The sequence below is a fragment of the Daucus carota genome, chromosome 7, assembly GCF_001625215.2.
Source record: "Daucus carota subsp. sativus chromosome 7, DH1 v3.0, whole genome shotgun sequence".
NCBI lineage: Eukaryota > Viridiplantae > Streptophyta > Magnoliopsida > Apiales > Apiaceae > Daucus > Daucus carota.
In genome coordinates, this window is record NC_030387.2 from 41,262,784 (window position 1) to 41,288,184 (window position 25,401).

Here is a 25,401-nt window from a genome sequence, read left to right on the forward strand (position 1 = left end):
CATGTCTTTACCGATCCGAACCATTTTTCCCGAGCACCCTGCGTATAATTCCACCTCTTCGGTCTCAGTGCCTGGTTCGGCTATCGGGTTTGAAAGATCATTCCCAAACTTCTCCAACTCAATATGTAAGGCATGGCCACTACCCCCAGGACCATCTTCGGTTCGGCGCCGTTTATTTCCTTCGGCGCCGCCTAGATCCTTGTCTTTCTCCAAGTCCTCCAACATAATGATCCGAGCGGCCTTCTGATCACCTCTCATCTCCCCCACTCCCTTCTCGGTCGGGAACTTCAACTTGAGGTGGGGAATAGAGGCAATGGCTTCAAAAGCAGTGAGAACAGGTCTCCCCAAGATAGCATTGAAGGGACTCTCGACTCGGACTACATAGAACTTGACCTGTTTTTCCACAGTATAAGGGGATTTACAGAGCAACAAGGGCAAGTGGATCGTACCTTCGATCGGGACGGGCTGATTGCCGAACCCATAGAGAGGTGCCTCATAGCAGGTATCGATCTGCTTGCCTTCCAGGTTCATCTTCTGGTAGGTGTTGTAGTAGAGGACGTTAACAGAACTTCCTCCATCGACCAGGACCTTCCAGATCTTGTTCTGACCGATCACGGGATTAATGACCAACGGATCCTCGTGCGGCAGCATAACGTCCTCATAGTCTTCTTGTGAGAACATTATAGGATACGACTGTTTGGTGGAGTTGATGCTATAGAGGTTGTAGACCTGTCGGGCGTACTTCTTCTTGGCTGTCTTGCTACTTCGGTCCAGAATTGTTCCTCCAAATATCGTTCGGACCTCGCCTCTGTACCTCTCACCCTCTTCGGGCGCCTTCCCTTTATCTTCTTTGGGACCCAGCCGATCCCTCAGATCTTTAACGTACTGGTTTAAATCACCAGCCTTGACCATCCTTTCTATTAACTTCTTCAAGTGGTAGCATTCATCGGTATTATGACCGTTGTCCCGATGATAGTCACAATACTTATCAGAGTTTTTCTTGTAATCTGGGATCTTCATCTTCGGTGGCCGAACGAATCCTGGTTTCCCCTTAATCTCGTTCAGAATCTTGGAGACAGATGTGTTCAGAGGAGTGAACACAGTGCTGTCTCTAACTCTCCTTCGTTCGGTCCCTCTGTCCAGCTTCTCATCCCTTTCATCTCTTGTGCCTCGGTAGCCATCATTTCTTTTTCCCTTGCCATCCGTACGGGAACTGCACCGATCATCTTTTCGGTCGTTCTTATGTCCCCCAATGGACTCCATCTTCCTTCTGATGCTCTCCCCCCGCAAGTAAATGTCATTCAACGACTTGGGGGGTATATCGTACAAAGATGATCGGAGCTTCTTACCCTTCACCGGATCCAGACCAGCCGTCAGGAATCCTGCAGCCTTCACTTTATCCAGGTTGGTGACCATCCCAGCTTCTTCCTTGAACCTAGCCAAGTAATCGCCCAGCTCCTCATTAGGTCTCTGTCGGCAATGAATAAGGGCCTCAGTATCCTTCTCTCTTCGGCACAAGTGAGAGTAGTGCCTCAAGAACTTGCGCTTCAACTGATCATAAGAACTGACTGATCTTGGACGCAGGGATCGGTACCACATCGTAGCAGACCCCTTCAGGTAGGTCTTGAACATTTTGCATAGCATGACGTCGCAATGCCCCATTCCGGTCATAAGGGACTCGTACTTGTCGCAGTGATCGATCGGGTCGCCCTTCCCGTTAAATTCATTCATTTTCGGGAACTGTCTCCCCGGGGGCGGCCGATATTGCTCGATCTCTTCGACTATCACTGGTTCGTGGGTCAACGTCTTGTCCCCAAACATGGCCTTCTCCATTCGGCGGAGGCGGTCCCTAACGTGGGGGCCTTCCTCCCCTTCGGAATCCGAAGGTGTGACATGCCTGTGACGAGGCCCTCGGGAGTGCGACTCGGAGTCCGAAGACCCGTCTTGGTCTTCCCGATTCCTCTTCTTGTTTCCTTCGCCTTCTGGCGCTCGATCTCCTTCGGCCTCCAAGGCCTCTCAGAGGGCTCTCTCCTGGAGCTCAATTTCTTCCCTTTGTAGCTGGAGGGCCTTCAGCCGCAGTTCATCGGCTTCCCTCTTCTTGGCTAATCGGGCAGCTTCTTGCTCTTTGGTCTTGGAAGATTGGGCTTTAGCAGCCTGTTCTTCCCGCCATTTCAACAGCATCTGCTGTTGTTCCTCGGGGGTGGGCAGCAGCCCTTCGGGACTGTTGCCAAAGTCAAAACCGGGGTTTGGGTTGGAGGTGTTTCCAGTGGTTTGTTCGGTTGTGTTTGTCATGGTGTTGATTTATAAGAAATTCTACTTGCAGTTCCCACAGACGGCGCCAATGTTGGAGCCAAAGTTCCGCCGGATGCCGAAGCCTGAAAGTGACCTGAAATAGAGAAGAATGCGAGGGATTGTCCCCCCGATTCACCTCCGGCGTGAGAATAAGTTAGTGGCTCTAGGAAGGGGTTTATGGAACTGCAAGCGTAAGTGTGTATGTATGAGTATGTATGTGAATGTGTCTTTTACCTTTGATTTACCCACTTTATATAGGAGGGAGATGAGCCTGAGTTTGTAACGCTCCCGCCCGATGCGGGAGGGAAGTGATGGCGAGTAAAGGTGGCGGGATTCTCTCACGCGACCGTTGCAATAGTGACGTTGGAGTTCAAATGATGGACCGGGCCTCTTTTGGACCTTGGTAAGTTGGGCTGAGAGGCTTATAACCCAACAGAAAGATATTAGAAATCGAATCGTGTAAAATTAAACTCATCTAAGTTGTATAAAGTCAAACTCACCGGTGACACCTATTTTAGGTTAAAACCAACTAAAAATTCATAATAAATCCACTTTTTTTAAATAAACGAATGAATAATTTATAATCTTAGTTGGTTTTAAAAAAATTAAACAGACATGTGTATATATTGATTATATTATACGGTGTAAAGAAATGATTATATTCAATATATACATGTGTATATATTGATATATTATATTCAATTATAAAATCAATAAATAAAGAAATGATTTTGGTTCTAATTTTAGTATAAAACCACAGCAAATCCGACGTCCACTCTTCCGTACATCATTTTATTGATTCAACTAAAATGCAACATGACTTGTTGGATCCTATAATTATTAAATTCTTCGTTTGGAGATTATATTCTTGGTTAACCGAGACGCTGTGACTAACAATTGTTAGGTTTGATATGGTTTTTGTTTTGTTTTGATATGGATTTGAATCGTTATAAATGATAAAAATAGACTTATTTAAAAAAAAATATTATCTGGATTCTATGAATTGGTCCGTTAAAAATGAAATATCTTTCCGCCTTTATCAGTACAAATCAATACTAACAAAGTTTATAGTTTTCACTGGTCTACTATTTAAGATTGGGTGTCCATCAAATGGTTAGTTCACTGAATACAATCTCAAATCATTTGACACTTGTACTTTAAATTATTTTTGTTGCTTTTTTATTTTCTTTTAATTTAAATTACATTTGTACTTTTATCCATAAAATACTAAAAAAATTAGATTTAAATTTAATTATATAATGAAGCCGGTTCGTAAGATGTACAAGATAGCCCAAAATCCTAAATAAAAGCCTCTCAGAGTAGGCCTTAACTTGATCATTGGGCTTCTTTCACTAAAACTGGACTCTTGATTCAGGACCCATAATCTGAATAAGCGTTATTACAGGTCAAAATTCAAGTGTCTGAAAACAGACAGCTGACCCAGAACTATGAACACTCATTCAGGTACAAACCCTTCTTCAATCTTGACTTTTTACTTTCTAATTTTATATTTACCAATTTGATCTTTTTATTGTTGTTATTCGTTGATTATTGCATGAATGTTCTAAAGATTCTGTCTTTAATATTATAGTTCTTGATTTAGTTGGTTGGACTTAAAGTAACTATTTGTACTTTGTAGTTTTTGTTGTTGATGTTAATCTTGAGCACTAAAGTATTGGATTAGATTATGAATACCAACCCATCTCAGAAGAACTGATTTTTTCGCAATGTGTGGCCTTAGTTTTCGGTTTGTTTCATTGATGCCACAGGTGTACTTTTTTTACTCTGAACAACGTATTGTATTTGTTTGTGAATCAAAAGATGTGATAATTGCAAGAGCTTAGATTTTGGAGATACTGTTGATTAGGGAGATAAATGTTAAGGTACTTACGTTTGGTTTGCGTGATTTAGAAGAGAAGGATGTGAAAGCACCTAATTTATATGAAAGAGCCAAGGAGGAGGTTGAGGCAGTAGCTCACAGGGATGGATCTCCTCACCATCATAAGGAGACGCATGGAACAAGTGACGATATTGATGAAACTACACCAGTTGAGGCAGTGAAAGGTCCTGGTGTTTTTCAACGGGCAAAGGAAGAGATTCAAGCTGTTGCTGAAGCGATTGTTGAAATAGTCCATCCTAAAAAATAAGCACATCATCAGGCATTGATGTAGTCCCCTGTAAGACACTGTTTTAGCATAAGCCGTCATTCGTGATGTTGATCATTTGCTGCTTTACCTTATCGGCTTATCCTGTAATATGTAACATGCTGTTAAGTAATTGTCAGGGAGGAAACAAAGAACATGTTTCAATTATTTGTTATTTTTACTGTATGTTTGTATAAGAAATGATATGTACACATTGTTTTAATGTTGATATACATCTTACTGAATTGTGTAATCTTGAGTCCTTTATTTCATCTGCATTTAAGTTTTTGATAACATGCTATAAATATCCTTGATAGAACATATTGTTTTCAGCTGTTTAGGCTATCAAGGTATGATATTCACAAGTGGAGGGGATTTTTTTTATCTGTTTAGGTTTTTGAAGTAGAAAGTTATTCACAAAGGATAGAAGGGTTTCACAGTGACATTTTATCCTCTTATTTTCTGCTTTGGAATGAGAAGTAAGTTTGGATGTCTAAGAGTTTGTTGCGATTTGATTACTCGTCTGTACACTCTTTGCTAGTGCTGAAGACATAGTTATTAACTGTCCTTTGTAGAAACCTGGATGTTTAGAAATTCTAACTCAAATTTTTGATTCAAATCTTCTTGTCCACTCTTCTGGAGAATGATTAAGAATAACTTGAAGATTTGTTGCTAAAATCAGTTTATCTCCAACAACTGGCACTGAACTTTTGAGCATTGATGGAATAAAGAAGTGGTTGCTATTCCACTGCTTCTACTTGCATTCCTGTTTGTTCTCTGTCATATTGTTATCTTAATATCTTAATTATTTGTTCTTCAAGTTCAGAATTTTGAAGATATATCTGGTATATTATGATGGGTCCTGTTCCTTGCCAACCGGTTGCCGGGAAGGGGTTATCTAACACACTGTACGGGGGCCATTAGATTTAGATTTCAAGGGCTCAGATCCAATTTGAGTTTTCAAAGGATCCGCTATAAATAACCGCGGAAGGGAAATTTTCCTTTCCGCGGATATTATCCGCGGAATGGGAGTTCCCCTTTCCGCGGATAATATCCGCGGATGCATTCCAAACTCAAAATTGGATCTGAGCCCTTGAAATCTAAATCTAATGGCCCCCGTACAGTGTGTTAGATAACCCTTTCCCGGCAACCGGTTGGCAAGGAACAGGACCCTATTATGATTTAGAAAGGATAGCGAATCAAGTTTCGCCTGAACTGAATACGGGTTTCTTAAAATATTATATCTGTTCCCATCCCATCATGGTTTCAAACACCTCTTTATGCCCATTCGGAAAATATGAGCTTTGATTCTCGTGTTGGCTTATCTAAGGTTCTTGAAAGGCGAAAAGAGAATTGTGGCTGTCTTTATGAGAAAGAAAGCCTGAAATGGATCTGAACGGAGATATTAGTTTCTACCAGCTGACACTATAGATCCTAATTCACATGACATGTATACACACTCATAGAAATGATGAAAGTTAAGTAGCATATTGAATATAGGTTTGCATAAAAGGTGTATTAAGTTCTTAACAGACTCATTCAATGTTTCAGTACTGAGGTTCTCTGAAAAGCTATCTGCATTGTTCTGCCAGTCACTTGCCAAATTTAATTTCTTTTCCTCCTTATGGTCCCAAAATAGTGTAGTATTAATTACTGATGTAAAAGAGATGCTCTGCAGCCAAGGCAGCAAAGATTTTCTTTCTAATGGTCAATTATAGGTGACTAGACAGAAGTGAGTTGCAGAAGAAGTAAAGAAAGTAGAAGTCACTTGTATCTGAACCATTTTCTCTATATGTATGGCTATGGCATCATCTGAAGTTCCAAGAAACAAGAAGATGAAAGGGAGACGGTTCATACTTTTTGTAGTAATAATGATCCTCCTCCATATAGAGAGTTGTGTTTGTGTATTGAACAGCAGCGGCAGACCTTTTTTCCCAGATCATGCTCCAACTGTTCAGCAAACAACAGGTTTGTGACTAGCATCCTCAGATCTCTCTTTAATGGCCTGTTGATTATCCAAGCAACAAAACTATTTGCAATAGCGATGTAGTATCTTTTGTATTACTTGGACTCGTCATATGTCTAACTGTCCAAACGCCGGATTCACTGCCTTTTTTCTTGTAAATTTCATGTGTACGAGTGTTGGATCTGACTATATTTTGAAAATGTTGCATGTTTGCGCTCACAATAAAATGTCTCAGTGTCTTTAGCCATGTTCGAGTGTCTGACGTATAAATTAGAATAGAATATCATTCTACATGCATTGTTTATTTTCCCAGGTGTCATGAATTTTAGCTTAAGCATAATTTTGAGTAAGCTACTAAGCTGAAACCAGAATTGTTATGCATCTTTACTTTTCAATACAAGAAGAGAAATGATTTTACATCTCTTGTTTCTGAAAAATGTTATTGCAATTTAGATCTGATGCCTCTCACTGCCAGCAGGTAATATGTATAGTGTGAGGCTAGCCTGATCTAATAACAGTTAAAGTTCTTGATATTACCAAAATAGATCGATCATAATCATATCTTGGCTTGGCTTAGTCGCAGTAACAGGACTTCCAGTTACTTATGTGTAAAGAGACTATTTTGATGAGAATTCACAAACATTGTAAAACTACTTGAGAAGTGTTAGATGATATAACTACAGCATAAAAACTCAAGCTCCTACTCATGTGGTCACATACTTCTTTTCTACAGGCACAAAGCAGAATTCTTGGACATCAGAAACCAGTTTGAGCTCAGAAAAGGTATTATAGTCATTCTTAATACTCTCATTGTATTTCTGATTTCTTAGAACTTAGAATTGATCCGTTTTTGAAGGAGGTAATGATGAACAAATTACTAGGCTCGATCCCACCAAGCTGTGAGCACAAGTGCTATGGCTGTACTCCATGCGAGGCCACCCAAGTACCCACCACCAAGGCAAATTTGGAGATTCAGTCTGCTAATTATCAACCTGAGGGCTGGAAATGCAAGTGTGGTCCTTCATTTTATGGACCTTAACATTGATGAAGCTTGTGTAGATACAGTTGATTTGCTTATGCCTCCAGTTTTTCAATTTATTCTCCTTTCTGTTGGTAGTTTGAGTGTACATCTGTAGTTCTCAGATATAATTGATAAGACGTCTGGTTCGGTTCTTGCTCAATTCAAAAAATCATCTAATATGATTGTATACCACGTACAATCATAAACTACATTTGGCTTTCAAATTTTATTTCTAGATTTAGTGAAAGTTTCATATTTATATAATAAAATATATGATTTACAGATAATCTTGTTTATCATTTTTAACAGTGATGAACGATAAATTAACACTCATGTCTCCAGGTGTCGTCTGATCTAAACGACAAGTTATTAAATTAGAAGCATTGTTAGATTCCTATGTACGAGGATTCAGAACTTCATTTGATATGTGAAGATAAGAACGAATAATATCTTCATGCTAAACGTGTCGTCATTAGATTATATCGTCATTTAATTAGTTAATCGTAGTTGATTAGTACCTAATCTTGCTTCTAAAGTAAAGCTAGTGTTCATATCTTTCCAACTTGTGGGGTTGCTAATCACTGCTTAGTATGCTGCTGCAGTGCTGCTGTTAGGTTAATTAAGCATAAAACCCTGCTATTCAAATACTAATAGAGCATTATTCGACTCGTGATTAGAGAATAAAATGCTCAAAATTATGTAGTTGATTTTAAGTATTTTACTACTGATAATCAAGGGCACCAACATTTTGGGCTGAATTTCTTATGTAAAATCATGAGATTCATGAATTCCTCGTGTATCTTGAAATTAGAACAAAGTGAAGGGTGGGAACTTGAGTTCTTTCCTTTTCTTTACACAAGTTTCAAACTATAACTTGAGAATTTAGGGACAAGTGTATACAATTCATAATTTACTTGAGGCTCAGACCCTGACAAACAATTGATGCAATCATCTTTAAGCATTTTTTTTAATCGTTGAAAGTTTTAATCTTAAATTATTCGCCAGTGATACTAAAACGTCCAAAGATGGTTACAAGCAATAGATTGGCAGAGGTCAGGTATTATGAAATTTACTTGGTATATTAGTAATAGTACCTACTACCAATACTACTATTAAAAACACACTACACAACAACAATAAAAAAAGTGGTTTTAAAGTAATCAAGATACTCTGGCAAGAAAGCACAGGTGAGAAAGACATTTTTAAGTATTCTAAAATATTGAAGAAGGTGGGTGGTGAATGGTGATCAGTGTTTATTAATGGAGGAAGTAGGCCTGTAGGGTGAGAGGTGGCAGTTGGCTTCTGTTTAGGGGTTGAAAGAGTTAAGAGCAAAACCAAGAAGATAAGTACACTTAAATCTGTTGAAAATTCAAACAAATATTAAGAATTTTCAAAGAATCTTGAGAGTTTGTGGGAAGGAGACAGGCACAAGTCCATCCCAACATCCCTCTCTTCACCCCCAGACTTCCGGCCAAATCTTTAAGGTCCTTTCTTCTCCTGGTTTTATATGACTACGTATACTAAACGAGTCGAGTTTGAGCTGTTAATGAGTTTTCAGGCTAATCATACTTTTTCTTATTGGCTAGAGTTGCATACGTGTATGTGTTTATGCTTCTGAATTTATGCGCTTTAGGTTCTCTTTTGTGTTTCCTGTTATATGAATTTTGTGATCTCAGGGTTTGAATATTTGCATGGTGTCGATTTCTGTATGTGCCCTTTTTCTGTTAGATGCTCTGTTTTCCCCCATCTCTAACATCTTTTTTGGTCATTGGAGATCTACAAGAGTACTCCCACCTTTTGGTTATGATGGATGCTTGTGTTTATGTTCAGTCCTGTTCATAGATTCGTAGTCAATAGAGTGCTGGACATGTCTCATCTGTTCCAGTCGAAATAGGCGGATTCTTATGTCTAGAGAGCAACTTCCACGCTCTCCCTCTTTTTGTTTCCATACTCTCTGCATAATATTCTGGCAGGGAGTTATCATTGAATCATGATGTTTGATTTTCAATAGAATTATCAAATTCAATTCCTTTAGATTCTGCGCAAGTTCACTATGCATGTGTTAGGCAAAAACTAAAGAAAGAATTTCAAGTTATTGAAATTTCGGAGGTTATGAATAGGGAGGGTCAGCTGACATTTGATAGTTCACATTGGATTGACTATTGAAACTTCTTACAACATATGATCTTAGAACTTCAAATATGAGTATTATATCGTGTCTAATGATTGTGAGGCATTCACGACAGCATCTTTAATTTTTCTTTTCAACAGGTAAAATGACAGCTACGTTTGATAGTTTCTGTTGTCTTTCAGCCTGAGAAGAAGACAGTCCATAGGACATTGAGTTGTTCAAAGCTTAAAAGCATCTCTTTGCCGGAAAGGTCTCTTTTCCTTTGATTTGTATATATTTGCACTTTACATTTTTGCTTACCATAATAGTGGCTGGAAAACCTTTTGAGGCGTCTCCTTGGGCTACATGTTCAAAGTTCTAGACAGAGGCCAGACTGAGTTTACAAATATGCATGACTTGCTGAAGGAAGAGTTTGTATTAAGCACTGCTGATTCAGTGGCCCCATGCATCATTGGCTCCTCACCTTGGTGGACGTCCGCCAAATCACACATAGATAATTCATATGCTGAACAATCATGTCTATCAAAAAGTTTGAGTTTGAAGATGGCAGCCCAATCTTCATACTGTCAGAGTTTTAAACAACTGGAATTCCGATTCCAAGACCTGGACCTGTCCCCAACTCAGTCGTCTAGTCAGTCATACCCTGAAGTGGCTGGTGCTGCAGCAAGCAACCTATGTGGACAAGACATGATCTCTACAAAGTCCAGTTAAGAGTTCAGTTCTCTACAATCCTTTTTGTATCTTGTTATACATAGCTATGGTCAGTCCTGTTTGAAATCAGTCACTGATGTTTATCACCTATATCTGTCAAAATAACATTCTGTTTTCAATTGCATTAATTTAATTTTCCAATTACCAGGTTACAAGACAATCCATGAAAAACTTGATTTCAGCAAAGAAATTTTGTCAATGCAAGCTCGCGATTATGTTTGTCCTCCTCTGGTTGATTTCAGACAGCAACTTGTAAGCCAAGAATACATTTTAAATATCTACTTTTCAGCTTAAACAATAAGGTCTGCAAGTAGTAATGCTGTTTATTGCTCTTTTTTTCAGGAGAGGGTTCCACTTTCATATCCTGATCCATACTGTCATGGATTACCTTCTACTGGGACAGAACCAATGGAGGTTAGCTGTGGATTTCCATGTTTTTACATCTAGTAGTGTCATCTTTTCGTTGGTACCGGTCCTTGCCTTCATTTATTTTTGATTGGTCTAGGATGTGTAAATATTTCTCTTCTCAGGTCTATCATCCCCATATAACGGCTGCAGCTTCTGCTCGAGTGCCACTACCAAATGACTTTTCTCAAGATGAACCTATATATGTAAATGCCAAACAATATGGTGCAATTCTAAGGCGAAGAGAATATCGTGCCAAGCTGGAGGCTCAGAAGAAACTCATAAGAAACCGAAAGGTGAATCCATAGGTGAATTTCACCTTGCCTGTGCTGAAACATTGATGGTCATTGGTCAATTTTTGATGACCTATAAATTATCTTGTCGCTAATTTTGTTTACACATTGTACAGCCATATCTCCATGAGTCGAGGCATCTTCACGCCCTGAAGAGGGCTAGAGGATCTGGAGGTCGTTTTCTCAACAAAAAGAAGCTTGAAGATTCTAACCCAATCTCAGAATCAACTCAATCCCAAACGTGCAGCACAATACTAAAAACAGAACTTCATTGTTCACCTAAGACCTACGATATAAATCCTTCGCCCACAGGCTGGTGCTATGACATGATGACCATTTCAGACAATGACAGCTGCAGCATCTTCCAGCAGCAAGAAACAAGTTTCTCTTCTTACCCTGCTCATGTTGGGATGGATCTACGCGGTGGAAAGCCAACAAAGTCTTGCAGTAGTCTTGAATTTGGCGGCATTAGCTCCAAAGGTTAGATTGTTGGTTTAGAGGGAAATCATCCTTGGCTAAGTTCATTCATTTAATAACCAGTGTTCTTGCTGTTCAAACAGACGAGAAAAAGCTGAACTATTTCCGGGCATTCTTTAGCTACATTGTGTATTTGTGTTATTGATTCTGAAATATTGAAGTTGCACCCATATTGTTATTTGCTCCTTTACTGTTATTTCCAGTTGTTGAAGTCTGAACTTTGAAGACATTTGATTTGAATGCTGAACATATTGAAATGGGTCAATTTGGATTTAGTACCTAGCAACTATCAACTAGTGTAAAAAAGCGGTTAGTTTTGAATCGCCAATTTCGACTGCAGTTTACTTTCGACCAGAAACAGTCAAAAATAGCAGATATGATCAAAGGATGGCGTAATAAAACTTGTTAAAATAAGCTGGTCAGAATAAAATTTACTTCGACCGCAATATTGAATGTCGAAAATATCGCTTTAGAAATTTTGGTTAGTAGAAGCATAGCTCTACTTCTGTTTTTCTTGACCCGTTTATGTATATAAGTAGAATTATTTTTAAGAAGTTGAAAATACTAACTTCCTTCTACTTCTTTTCTAAACATTTATTAACTTATATATTTCTCACTTCTACTCCACTTCTTTAATTTGAGAAATAAATTACTTCTTTTAAGTTAACGCAAACAGCCCCTACGTGGCTATGTATGACGACGACGCCCTCTTGATATTCATCTTCTTCCGGATGGAATTCTTATATAATTTAAATTTGAACAGCTTCGGCCTATCTTTTAGCTAAACGAGTCAAATGGAGTATATGCCAAATTTGAGTTAAAAAAATTCAAAATTTTGGTTCGAATTCAAAATTGTTTATAAATATAAATTGGCTATTATTATTTTTTCTATTGTAAATAGATATATTGATATTAATTTCTATTCCGTTTAACGAGTTCACAAGTACCTCAACTCATATCAATTAAATTTAAAATTGATTAGGTTAAGAATAAATTTAACTTGTAAATTAATCGAGTCGAGTTCGATAACAAGTTTGTGGTTCAAAATTATATAAGCGAATCATATTATTAAAATATATCTAAACTCTAATTTATTTATTAGCTAACTGACCAAAATTACTCTATGCTATGCACGATAATATTTGTTTTGCTTGCGGAACATATGTGGGTTACAAGATTCCATATACTTGACTATGTATATACATATACATATAGATATAAATACACACACATATAATATTTATATGTAGTGTATATATATATATATACAGTAATAATAATTTTATTAGAATTCTAACATGATATTAGAATAGTAAGCATTTTTACTTTTAATATATTTAAAATAAGTAATACGTGTCCTAATTAATATATTTTTATTGAGTATGTTCCATTCTTTGGCGCTTTACTTGTTTTGTATGCATATTAACGATTAAAACTGTCAAATTTATTCGTAAACTAGCATATGACTTCTTCTTCTTCTTTTTTTTTTATAATTATTTGAAAATTAATTAGGTGGCTGGATATTTAGGGAATATGAGAAATGCTTGTGCAAGAGAGTTTGTTGTTGATATATGTGATGCATGACATTTTGATGTGTTAATAAAGTTTATTGTTGATATATGATGATGCATGAGAGTTTGATGTACTATAATTTTTAAATGGTTTTGATATTACTGTTCTTGTATAACCTTAAAACTTTTATATTTTCATGATAATATCATGAATAGAAGGAAAACAAGGGTCTTCGTCTTGTCACACCGACCAATATATATTTCTTTTGTTATATTTATGGAAAATGACCACAATTATGAACATTTTGAGCAACTTGAATTCAATTTCCAATACCAGAATCTATTCCACCTTTTAAAACTAAAATTATTTATTAAGTAATTAATAACTAGATGTATGTCTCATTTTATATTTTTTAATTATTTTTCTCACTGATTTACCTACAATTTTATTTTCTTTAGCAAATAAATATATATCTCATATTTTACTAATAAAAATTAGATAGGGATCGTAAAACAAATTTTAACTTGAAAACACTATAAAACTATAATTCTACCGCAGAACCATACACATTCAAAGAAATAAAAAGTCTTCAAAACAATTGTTCTCCGCTAAGTTTTGGTTACAAACAAAATACTCATTTAAATCGATACCTTGTTATTGAAAAGGAAGAATTTATCAGTGTAGGCACCTAAGATACTAATTCGGTATAATATATTCCAAAAAGTGAATATATTCTTACATACATATCATATAGAAGAGAATAAATAGTACCCGCGTAACGTTCAAATTCTTCCCTCGGCCCTATATATAACAAGTTCTATAGGTAATCTTCCCTAGCTCCCTCATCTGTATCTCTGCCATCGCCAGTCCACAACAAGATAGTAACAAGAGTGAGAAATGGCCGCCCGAGAGAGCCAGCAAAATATTCCTAGGGCTTGTAATGTCGAAGATATATTTCATGATTTTCTAGGACGCCGTGTGGGTCTTCTCAGAGCTTTCACTGCAGGTTCTCTCTCTCTCCCCCTCTCTGTATATATGTTCTATGATTGTTTTTTAAATTCTCTTTGGTGTTAATCTACAAGTGTGTTCTCTTTTCTTCTAGCAGATGTACGGGATTTTTATTTGACGTGTCGTTCTGGTGAGCTCTCTCTTTCCCCACGTAACTTCTATGGAGTACTAGTTATTTAGTTCGAGTACTGCTTTGTCTTGTGGTTTTTGGTTCATTTTTGCATTTCTGTCAAGGTCAACTTCACAATTGTTTTTTAAGATCTTTGGTGCAGCTTATAAATTTCTCATCCTATCAATATTTAATTCTTTTCTCTTATAATTTTGTTCCTATTAGTTTTTTTTAATGGATATCTGTAGCATCATCTTAAACCTTTTTAATACTCATTGGCCTATTTTTTGAATCTTATGGTAATTGCAATTGTAAAGTACTCATACTCTAAAACTTTTATTTTAATTTTCCAGTCAAGGAGAGTTTGAGGTTGTATGGGCTTCCTGATAAACAGTGGGAGCTGGTCACCGCAGCTACAGATAAATGGGAGCTGAGGGAAATCCCAGCTCCTGTTTTAGGTATAAACCTTCATCTCAAGAGGATGCATGTTAGAGAATGGGTATCATTGGTGGCTCTTCACTGTGATTCGTGGTTGCTCGCTGTTGCTTTCTATTATGCTGCTAAATCTGGCTTTGACAAAGCTGACAGGTAGATCTCTTTCTACAAGTCTGATTTATAGCATTAACCTATACATGTGTGCGTGCATATTCATTGACATACTTTATCTGTTTACCAAATAAATTTACATATATAATTGTTACTTGTTAGATACACATTGACATATTTGAATCAATGCATATGAATATGTTAACTTGTATTAGGTCAATTTGTCGATTTGTATAATTAGATCAAAACAAATTATAACTTTATAAGGATCTCACATTGTGTGCCAATTCATTTTATGTGCTGTATATATGCAGGGAACAGCTTCACCATATGATAAATAATCTCCCAACATTGTATGAGCTGTTTGGCTGGGAAGAACCAGAGACCCAAAGTAGCACAAACAACAAAGGAAGCCCCAAAGTGGTAAGAACCGCGCACTTCTTTTGTTTCAATATAATCAAAAATCCAACTTGTTCCATATTTTTCACCAGTTGGCAAGGTACATATAATATAATAACTAGGGTTTTCTAGTCCAAATTTTATTTGTTTGGTAGTGCTCAGCCGCTTCACATGTTTTCTATATATGCATATGATGAGCATATCTGCAGTGATAAGTGATAACACAATAGTCGGCGTGCATATATCTTTTGCTTTGTTTATCATATGTTCAAAATGGATCTGAGCTTGCCACCAGCTTCTTATATTGGTTTATAATATGATTAGTAACTGTTTGGTAACAAAAATATATAGGGGTGCGATTCTCTGAAAGACCGAGATAAAAGTAAAAGGGAAGGACAGGACGAGAATCAAGTAGCAAAAGATGAAGAAGAAGAAGTACAAGTAGAAGAAGGCGAGGAAGCGCATAGTTGTCCACATTTCAACAAGATCAAGAGAGCTGACCTAGAACAAGGCCACAAACGGCGTAGTTGTCGACGTTACAACAAGGTCAAGAGAGCTCGTCATCATTGACTGGTGTAACATCGGCAGCTATATACATTCTCCTGAATATTAGTTAGATCTTTGTTCCATGATGTATCTTCAAAAAAATTGAGCTAATTAAGATACCCAGTCATTTTCCTGTATATCATCACCAGATAATTGGACCTTGGGTTCAAATTACTGTTCTACTTGCTGAATGGTTGAAAGATTTGTGCATGTTAGGAAGAAATTAGGCCTATTCAAATCATACATTTATTTATATAGAGCGGTGTAAGAAAATATATATAGATGATCATTATATGTATTAAAATTTTTAATACACATTACAAATTAATTAACGAGGAACTAATGTCACATTTAATTATTTTTATTACATAAATTGATATTATTATTATACTATTCTTCATGGCCCAGATTGTTGCCGTACATGATAGAGTCATATACATGAGTAAACAATCATGAAATCTGAAATTTCATTTTTATTTGGTCAATTTAAATTAACTATACCCGAGCAAAATTTCTATAAATGAATATTTGATAAATTAATAATTTATCATAAATAATATTAATTCCAACTTGGACTAAGAAAATAATATTAAATGTATAAGATAGTAAATATTTGAAAAATCCATTGAGACCCCCAATAAAAAATAATAATAATTCATTAATCATAATATAGCACATAATATCAAAATATAAAATGGACAACTTTGCTAAAAAAATCCTAAACTATTGAGCCTGCAAGTTCATAGGAATAAGATGCACATTCATCTCTAATGAATATATGGATATCAACGCACACATATATGTGAAAGCAAACGTGTGTATTAGATTTGCAATCATTAACTTGATTTTTTTTAAGACTAATTTATTTTATTTATATTTGCATATTTTATAATTTTACTTAATTTATCTCATCTTCTAGTGTAAGCAAAAAATTTATTAAATATGTAACTAGGACATTCTTGTAAAAGAATTACTTTTATCGTTAATCTGAACAAAAATATACATAAAATTAAAATGTAATAATGAAATTCTGATTATAAATTTAAAATAAACTTAAAATAGTTATATTTCTCGTTAAATCACATATTAACAGATCATTTAAAAACAGTCAACTTTTAAATTTGTATGCGCGTCAAACTCGCGAGTTCAAATGTAAAACACAACTTGAATCGGTTCAAGTGTAAAAACAAGTATATGTCGACTGTGTTGTTAACTCAATGTGAATCCAAAATTTTCAGAATTGAAATTAACTATTCATTTTTTAAATTTGCTAACCATTCAAAATAATTTTTCAAATTTTTTTATGGGCAGACAAGTGGAAAATTGTAAATGATATACAAACAAAGAGGGTCTCATTATTATTAGCCAATACACATCAGTTGAAAAAAAAATTGAAATAATTTTTTAGAATACCATTTTCCTTTCAAGTTAGGATTTTACAATATAATTTGGTAACATTAAAAAAAGTTGTAATTTATTAAACTCATGGTAATGTTTTAATTGATTATAAATAATTTAAGAAGTTAAATATACGAAAGTAAAATTAATTGTATGTATTTGATGCAGGATTTTGACCTTTCACCTTGGAACGGCCACGTGTTTATTACCAAGAGCAGACATCCGGCCGAAGATAGATGGAATTCCAATTAAGTAACCCTCGTTGGAGTCGCACCCCATCACATACCGTTTACTCCTCCTCTCTCCCTCTCTGTGTCCAGTAACTTACAGAAATGGACGAATGCTTGGGATGTTAAAGATTTTGTAATGATTTCAAGGCTCGCCCTGATCGATTCTTAATTAGAGATCTCACTCATAGATGGTACTTCCTCTTCTTTCTTTCTTTCTTTTCCAACATCTCTCTACACATTCTTCGTAATCTAATTTGTTTTACTTTTTAGGTTGCAGATGTTTTTCAATTATATATGCTGTGTGAGTGTGATCCAGGTAAACCCCCTCGCCAGTCGCCCCCCTCTCTCGCTAAATATATCTGATTGTACGAATTCTTAAGATAATAATTTGCATATTTTTGGGAACTGTTTAATCTGATTAAATTTAACCTATTGTCTTGTACGTGGTTGCAGGTTGTTTCTAAGATCTAATGCTGTTTGATTTCTTCAGTCTTATATCGACATGATTACCAAAACGCTGGAAAGTAGACTAATTCTCCGGATATTTTTTTTCAATACATTGCTAATTAGTAATTACCTTTGTTTTATTTATCTGTAACATCATCTACTATGAATAATTCTTTTCAGCCCAAGATTTTGCTTTTCTACCCGTGTTCCAGTTTCCTATCTCAATGTCTACAAGTAATTCCCTGCACTCTATATTTTTTTTTCAAGGAAACGGCAATTTGCGCTGGTATGGTCTTCCTGATGGCCAGTGGGAGGTCAGCGATACACCTAGTGAAGCATCTCCTCGAAATTTACCAAAATCTCCGTTTATTAACTTTGTTAGAGATGTGATGCCTGAGAAGAACTGATTAACTTTTGTTGCTCGAAGAAGTGAAGCGTGGTTGGATGCTGCCGCTCACTATTTTTCCGGCAGATCTGGATTAGCTACCGGTGACAGGTAATCTCATTTATAAGCGTGTTTGCGTACTTCAATTGTCACGGATTCCATTTTGCATACGTGGATTAGATATGCAATGCCATTGACATATTCAAAATGCACTTGTACGTCACAAGTTCAGTTAAAGCGTTGCAAGTTCAACCTGATAGGCTCCACAGTTTTCCTGAAATAATAGCTAAAGTTGCGACACATAGTCCATCGTAAAATATAAATTATGGATCCTGGTTTCTTATTTTTTGTTTTATAATATAAAACGAAACAAGCAATACTTTTGTATCTTATTACGGAGAAATGTGTGTCGTAAGTTAACTAACAACGAAAATTCTTGATAAACATCCGTCATAAGATATGGAAAAAGTCAGAACTTTCGACAATATGTAACCGTCATATGTTTGTCCTTTTTGAAAATAATCTGCCGTATTTTCTGTATTCCCGCCATTTTATGATATTCAAAATCAATCTTGAACCCTGTCCAAGCATGCATTCCACCGACATACCTTTTACTAATATAATAACATTTTAAATAATAGAAACTAATCCAACCAAACAAATAAAATCCCGAATACCATAATTTTTATAAAATAACATCCTAAATACATAATCATACGCAAGTAAAAGGTTAAAAGTCATAAAAACATCCATAGACATCCACATGAAGTCAAATTGCATTCACAATATACTAATTAAACTTCAACCCTAATTACTAGACTTACCCTAGAGACACCTATATGTAGTTATGTACAGTAATGACTCATGTCATAGTGTTCGGAGTCCATACTCTCGTGGTCACTCCCGCTGTTATCAATATCATCATCATCATCTCCATTGGCGATATTCTTGCTCTACAATGTATATAAACAAAAATTCAGTAAAAGGTTAATAACAACAAATCCGTAAATTCTAGATTTTTTCAAATTTAAATTATATCATCTTAGCTACAATCTTGATTTCATATTGCTCTGTTTTTTATATATTTTTCACACTGCCAATTTTAGTAAATTTTCTAATATCGTAATTATTCAGGTTTGTGCTATTGTTTGTCAGATTGTGTTCAAATTCACATTTTTTGGTTGGCAAGGTCCATCTATATATTTTAATTTATAGGTCTGTGCTATAATCAGCTAAAATAAAGTACTATAATTTCAACTAAGTTCAACTAGCATCCAACTCTGTATCTTGTCCACTTAATAAAAAGAAAGCATAATCCTCAACATAATATAATAAAACTAAAATAGCAAAGTAAACTAAATTGTATTCTACTTGGTGATAAAGCAGTAATGTATATAAACATCATATATCTCCAATGCTTTTACAACATGAACCACATTCCTTTTGCCTGCGGGTGTAGCTAATTAAGTGTCTAGTCAAAAGCAGATGCTAATCTCAAAACAACTTAATTAGATCGAGTCTTGGTACAGAAACCTTCTAAATGAGAACTTTGAGATTCAGAGAATTCCCGGAATTAATAAAAATGGGCAATACTGAGCCAAATCCTATTTTCCAAAAAAAGATGATTGCTTGACTTGTATATATTCAGTCGTAAATTCGCGCGTGCAGTAGTTCCGTCGTTAATTATCTTCCATAAAAAGACATGTTTGTTGTAGTAATTTCACATGTTGGAGTGCATGTCATTGTGATATATACTATATTTGAAATCTTATGCTTTTCAACTTAGAACATCTCCATCAGATTAGTTATATGATGTCATGAGCTATAATTTTGAGGAATATGCACAAACATTTACTCGAGCACCTAAACATCAACGATCCATTTTTCATTCTTCATAAATAGGTAATCCCCATTCCTCGTTTGGTTTTAATGATTAAATATCCAACTCTCATCTTTTGCACACTCTTTCCCACATTTTTTCTATTATCTTTTTATTAAAAAAAATTGAGTTTAATACTATAATTAATACTAATAGGGATTATTGTTGGAGTTGTCAATCAATATAGAGTCCTTATTTTTTAGAAATTGAATTCCTTATCATATATTTAGGAAACCTCCTTGGGACATTGCTGGAGATGCTCTTATATATACATGGTCTTTATTTCTATATCACATGGGAAGCAGTGCCCGCCTTTAACATGTATTGTATTTGTTTCTCGGTCTGCATAAGTCTAGGTAATGTAGCCTGAATGACCGGTCTCGACTTGGTTTTATGAACATTTATGACGAAAATAGGATGGGAAATATATGTTTCTTAAATTGCTCAATGATTTTATCATTATATGTAAATAAATTAGGAGGCTGGATATTCAAAGACCAAGGAGGAATGCTCGTGCAAGAGAGCTCGCCATTGATTGTGAAGAAGGGAATCTAGATGTGCTCTACAATGCTACATTTCTTAAATGGGTTTATGTACTATCTCAGAACTTTTGTGCCAAAACACAAAGTCATTTTCCAGTATAATATCATGCTTCTAGACTCCAATGTAACAAGTGTCTTCATGAAGACACTATATATATCTTCCTTTGATGCAGTGGGAAATGACCATAATGTTATATTATTTTGTTACAAATGGGAATGATTAGAACATGGGTTTGTGCTTGACGATATAACATCTTACGATATATAGTGCTTTTAGATAAAAGCACAATATATATAGTTTGTTCGTATCGCAGCAAGTCAAGAAAGCTCGTTATTGACCTCGATCTTTGTTCTATCATATACGTATCTCTAAAACATTTGTCTAAGGTACCTAGTCATAATTTGATAAATTATGGTCTGGTGTAATAAGTGTCTTTAACTTTTTAGACCAGAGCTATTCCTTTGTTTTCACAATATTGAAGACAAGTTCTGAGATCTTACATTTAGCAAACACACTTATTAGACTTGATTTCAATTAGTTCTACTTGGTGTACCGTTCAAATATTAATGGTAGTTTGGATCTTATCCCTCTTTAGTCCTAATATAAGCCTTGCCCCAACATATTTTGTGGTGTAACAAGTGTCTTCGGCTTTCTGGACCAGAGATATTCTTTCATTTTCACAGTATTTACTATAAACAAGATTTTTACTATGAAAATTTAGACTTCACTTCTAAGATCTTACATTTAGCAAAGACATTTATTGGACTTTGGATTTGGTTAGTTCTACTTCTTATGTCGTTTAACATTTGTATCGTATGTTATTATTATGTCATGATTTCAGCTCGGCCCAACAGATTTCGATGCCTGTAGGAAGTTTAAGCATATCCAAATTATGTTGTTATATAGTACAACAACAAAATCAAATACAAGCAGTTCATATCTCAGATCAAGAAAACGAGTGTTGACATGTTGTTATACATTGCAAACTAAATCATGATAACCTATTTGAATACTCCCTCCATTCCAAAATAATAGTCGCTTTGACTTTGTGCACGTATTTTGAGGTGTAAAAAAAACATACTTCTACACATTATTTTTGAAATTTTCTTTTTCTGAATAAAAGTTTAACATCTCTATTTTTATTCAGAAGAAGAAAATTTCAAAAATAACATGCAGAAGTATGTTTTTTTTGCACTTCAAAATACGTGCACAAAGTCAAAGCGACTATTATTTTGGAATGGAGGGAGTATATTTTTCTTACACGTTGGATACGAGCACAGATATGATTTTCTTTTATTCTATCGGATCTAGACACTTGCATAGACATTTTAAGCATTTATACATGCTTGTATAGTGAATGTGAAATAGATTTGTACCGGCCTTTTAAATTAAGGTACAACTTTGAAATGATTCACGAATATCATAACATTGTCCCCTTTCATAAGTAGCACTGAACAAGGATTAATCGGATAATTAATTGAATAATTGAAAATTTAATTAATTCGTCAAACTACATGTCATGAATTAATCGATGATTAATCATCAATTTTTAAAACAATGTCACAAGTATCATAAATACTTGGAAGAAAAAACGATAAAAGAACATGGTAGGTGCTTGTACAGTGTACTGATCAAGATTTAGCTTCTGTATCACTACAACATTTCAAAGCTATTCTTCTGCCCACCACAACGTATAACATTAAAAAAGAAACATGGACCCATTACTAAATGGATGCCTGCGAATAACCTAACAAGATTAGTGCCTTCATTGTGTCATGAAAATATTGCTAAAAATTTGGATTCAGAATCTATCCATGTTATGAGACAAATAAGTCAGGAAAAGATAATCTTTGAGTTTAAAGTACTAATCTTGAGATTAACGAGAGAATTAAATAGTAGCTTTATAAAAGGTTGTGGATAACACACTATTAACATAAGATAATGTATGGATAAGGTGGGAAGAAGGTGAAGATGGCAACAACTTGTCAATATTGCATTATTGATTATGACTCTTTCCAAATAGAAAAACAAAAGACAACTAGTTGAACTTTAAGTAAAACTTGTTTTTCTTTTAACCAGGACTAAAGACTAATCGCATTCATGGTGTTGAACCCTCCGGTGTTTTAGCTGATAGTCGTTTTAGAAGCTCATATGTAGTGATCATGGTAGTAGCAGACATGGACATGGAAGCTGCGCGAGGTCCCAAACCTTTGTAACAAGCTAACCATCCACCTTCCCTTACTAGATTCCTAAACGTCTGTCCAATTGTGGGCCCTCTTCGTCCATTGTCGTCCCGTCCATCCAAGACCTGCAATCTTGTCTTGATTGTATCGAATGGCATTGTAATTACAGCCGAAACGCCTCCGGCCATGGCTGCACTAACACCTTGAACTGTAATCACCGTTCTTGAATCCGGTCTCAAAGTATTTACACCATTCTCAGAGTAACAACTAACACCTCCCCAAACAAGTCGTTGTGTAACAGAGTAAGACGCCCACCAAACTGCATTTGACGGAGCATAAGTCAGTATAGATATCCCAAATCCTCTATAAAGCCCTCTAATTCCATCCGCCCTAAGAATTTTCCTAAATGCATCAATTCCATTCTGATACTTAGAAGCCGAAGGTAACTTCAAATTTTGTTGACCCTGAACCATTAATCTCTGACTAACAACATCAACCGGAGTCCACACAAGCTGAGCAGCCATCGCAGCACTCAAACCAGCCGAAGCATTAGCAATGGCAGAAGCCGATGCCTCGGATAACCCAAGCTTAACCGTAGCCGTACCAACATTACTCTTAGTAACCTCAAGAGCAGTCATGTAAAGAGCCCTAGCCGGAATCGTCCCAACCAAAGAAGTACCAAATCCTCTATAAAGACCGCACAATCCCTCATGTCGAAAAATCGACACCGCATTTCTAACAGAAGAAACCTGAGACAACGAGACCTGTTGCCTCGTCTTCAAGACTACAATCGGATAAAGCGCAACTGAAACGCCCGAAAAAAGCGCGGCCCCGAGGAAAAAAAACTTGGATTTATCAAGCATATGCCAATCAATATCAGCTGGTAAACTCATATCTTCATCCGATTCTTCCCTGGCCGTTCTCAAACTCATTTTCGCCACTTTTAATTAACAACTCAACTTCAATAAGAAACACACAAAAATATACACACACAGAACACAAACCTAATTAATCAACTATACACTGATTAAAAGGAGTTTGATATTCATGATTTGTTATGTTAAGATAAAGCGTTTAATGACTGTTCTTACCGGAAGAGATGGCGGCGATTGGATCATCATCGCCGGCGAACGGCGAGAACAGGGGTGGCGACGGGGAGAATCGCCGGAAATGAGAGTGGATGAGAGAGGAGAGCAAGTTGGATGAGAGAGATGGGAGTGAGGTTTCTATTTTGTGGAAAAATAGGTAAAATGGGAGACGCACACGTGTCGGTTAACTTCCCGGCAGCCGGTTGAGGATGGGAGGAGTATAGGTTTCGTATGTTTTTGTCCGAGCTTGGACTCGACACGTCAGGTGTCACCATCCATATCCACTCCACCAACTTCTCGTCTTCTACATGTATTTCTTTTCTCCTCGTTTTCTAGATATCCAGAAAATCAATGGAATTTGATATCAGTATTCTGGTTATTGATGACCAAAAATTACCACTCAAAAATAAAATAGACAACTCCAAAAATGAATTGTTATGCAAATTATATTTTGTTCTACTTAGATATTTTGAAGCGTCAAAAAAAAATTACCAAATCAAACCGCGTAAATTCAATTTATATATGATCTTTTTAAATTACGGAGGATGTATTTAATGTAATGTAAAATATGTTAGTTGTTAATATACGAAGGTGTGTGTGAATGTGTGTGTGTGTATATATTAGTGATTAAATATAAATTAATAATAACTAGTTCTTTATGATATTACCCCATGATCCATTCGAGGTGCATTCCCGACTCCACTTACCTATATTGGACTCACTGAAATCTCATAAAGTCTCTAGACCAGCCTGGAGGAGCTCCGAATCTTCATACTAGATTCCATCCCGTATGCTAGGTCTCATGCCTTGTATAAGACTTTTTTTGGAAAGGCTTCTCGTTTTCTTAAAAGCGAAATCTTCAAGATTGCTAAGTTTAAATCTGTTTTGTGATTATAAGGGTCCGGGGTTTACTCGATTGACTATGGAACCTCGTTTTGTTTGTTTTAGTTGATAAAAATAATCATATTGAATATAATTCAATTACTTCTAAAATAGATCATATTAAAATGTGTTTTACAAAATTGTATTATCTTTTAGATAGATCAAGATGAGTGATATTTAACAATTAACATATACTACTAAATAGTAAATAAGTTGAACACTAGATTTCAACGAATAATTAAAGTTTACTTGAGTTTGAAGGAGCTATGTTGTCCAAAAATGATTCGCATATATTTTTTACTTAACAAATCTTAATTCATTAAATATAATTTATGATTTTACGAGTTATATTCAAGTCACATCCAGATATCTAACTATTCAATAACCACAGGACTCACGGATCATCTAGGAAAGCTCCTTTCTGATGTAAAATTATATAAATCTAAGCTACACATATGTTGGAATCTAGTTCGAAAGAGATTGTAACGAAACAGAAAGATTGAAGAACGATTTTAGAAGATTTGAAATGAGATTTAGGGTTTGAATAAAAGAGACAAAAGAACGACGATTGAGACGAGAGAGAATATATTTAATTTTGATTTACACTAGGGTTTTCATGAAGTGGGTTGTTCACGACGGGGTCAAAGTATAATAAATATTACGAATAAAAATGTGCGTGTAATTGTGTCATAATGCATATACTCAAGTATCGAGTTTTAATAAGGTTACGTTTTTGGATCTGATTTGAATTAAATTTTTGATTTTGTATTGTGATCTAATTGGTAGACTATAAATTTTAAATATAA

General features: G+C 35.6%; 4 protein-coding genes, 1 long non-coding RNA gene and 1 other non-coding gene across 11 annotated transcripts; 5 read left to right on the forward strand and 1 right to left on the reverse strand.

Annotated features, from left to right (window-relative positions):
• The first annotated feature begins 3,603 nt into the window (after positions 1-3,603).
• Positions 3,604-4,689, forward strand: LOC108195208 (uncharacterized). 2 transcript variants are annotated; one of them, XM_017362161.2, is made up of 2 exons: positions 3,604-3,756; positions 4,204-4,689. In XM_017362161.2, exons 1-2 carry the CDS (start codon positions 3,741-3,743, stop codon positions 4,437-4,439), a joined length of 252 nt encoding a protein of 83 aa, XP_017217650.1. In that variant the 5' UTR covers positions 3,604-3,740; the 3' UTR covers positions 4,440-4,689. The 2 variants fall into 2 exon arrangements, with proteins under 2 accessions (XP_017217650.1, XP_017217651.1); XM_017362162.2 differs by having other exon boundaries at positions 3,626-3,756; positions 4,207-4,622.
• A 926-nt stretch (positions 4,690-5,615) lies between these two features.
• LOC108195582 (uncharacterized) lies at positions 5,616-7,610 on the forward strand. Its single transcript, XR_010285489.1, has 3 exons — positions 5,616-6,404; positions 7,136-7,185; positions 7,259-7,610. It is a non-coding gene; the product is annotated as an uncharacterized LOC108195582 (transcript).
• Positions 7,611-8,488: 878 nt separating this feature from the next.
• On the forward strand, positions 8,489-11,610 carry LOC108194047 (nuclear transcription factor Y subunit A-3). 5 transcript variants are annotated; one of them, XM_017360940.2, is made up of 7 exons: positions 8,489-8,907; positions 9,695-9,804; positions 9,910-10,260; positions 10,414-10,517; positions 10,608-10,679; positions 10,796-10,966; positions 11,080-11,610. In XM_017360940.2, the coding sequence occupies exons 3-7, from the start codon at positions 9,942-9,944 to the stop codon at positions 11,446-11,448; spliced, it is 1,035 nt and encodes a 344-aa protein (XP_017216429.1). In that variant the 5' UTR covers positions 8,489-8,907; positions 9,695-9,804; positions 9,910-9,941; the 3' UTR covers positions 11,449-11,610. The 5 variants fall into 5 exon arrangements, with proteins under 5 accessions (XP_017216429.1, XP_063938221.1, XP_017216426.1 ...); XM_064082151.1 differs by having other exon boundaries at positions 9,737-9,804; XM_017360937.2 differs by having other exon boundaries at positions 9,695-10,260.
• A 2,239-nt stretch (positions 11,611-13,849) lies between these two features.
• LOC108195091 (PHD finger protein ALFIN-LIKE 5) lies at positions 13,850-15,584 on the forward strand. Its single transcript, XM_017362023.1, has 4 exons — positions 13,850-13,958; positions 14,423-14,657; positions 14,930-15,038; positions 15,366-15,584. The coding sequence occupies exons 1-4, from the start codon at positions 13,850-13,852 to the stop codon at positions 15,582-15,584; spliced, it is 672 nt and encodes a 223-aa protein (XP_017217512.1).
• Positions 15,585-17,150: 1,566 nt separating this feature from the next.
• On the forward strand, positions 17,151-20,692 carry LOC108193849 (uncharacterized). Its single transcript, XR_001801292.2, has 4 exons — positions 17,151-17,379; positions 17,459-17,504; positions 17,642-18,131; positions 20,378-20,692. It is a non-coding gene; the product is annotated as an uncharacterized LOC108193849 (long non-coding RNA).
• Positions 20,693-22,414: 1,722 nt separating this feature from the next.
• On the reverse strand, positions 22,415-23,996 carry LOC108193205 (uncharacterized). Its single transcript, XM_017359769.2, has 2 exons — positions 23,717-23,996; positions 22,415-23,584 (listed from the first exon to the last, which is right to left on the reverse strand). Exon 2 carries the CDS (start codon positions 23,555-23,557, stop codon positions 22,541-22,543), a length of 1,017 nt encoding a protein of 338 aa, XP_017215258.1. The 5' UTR covers positions 23,558-23,584; positions 23,717-23,996; the 3' UTR covers positions 22,415-22,540.
• Positions 23,997-25,401: the final 1,405 nt, after the last annotated feature.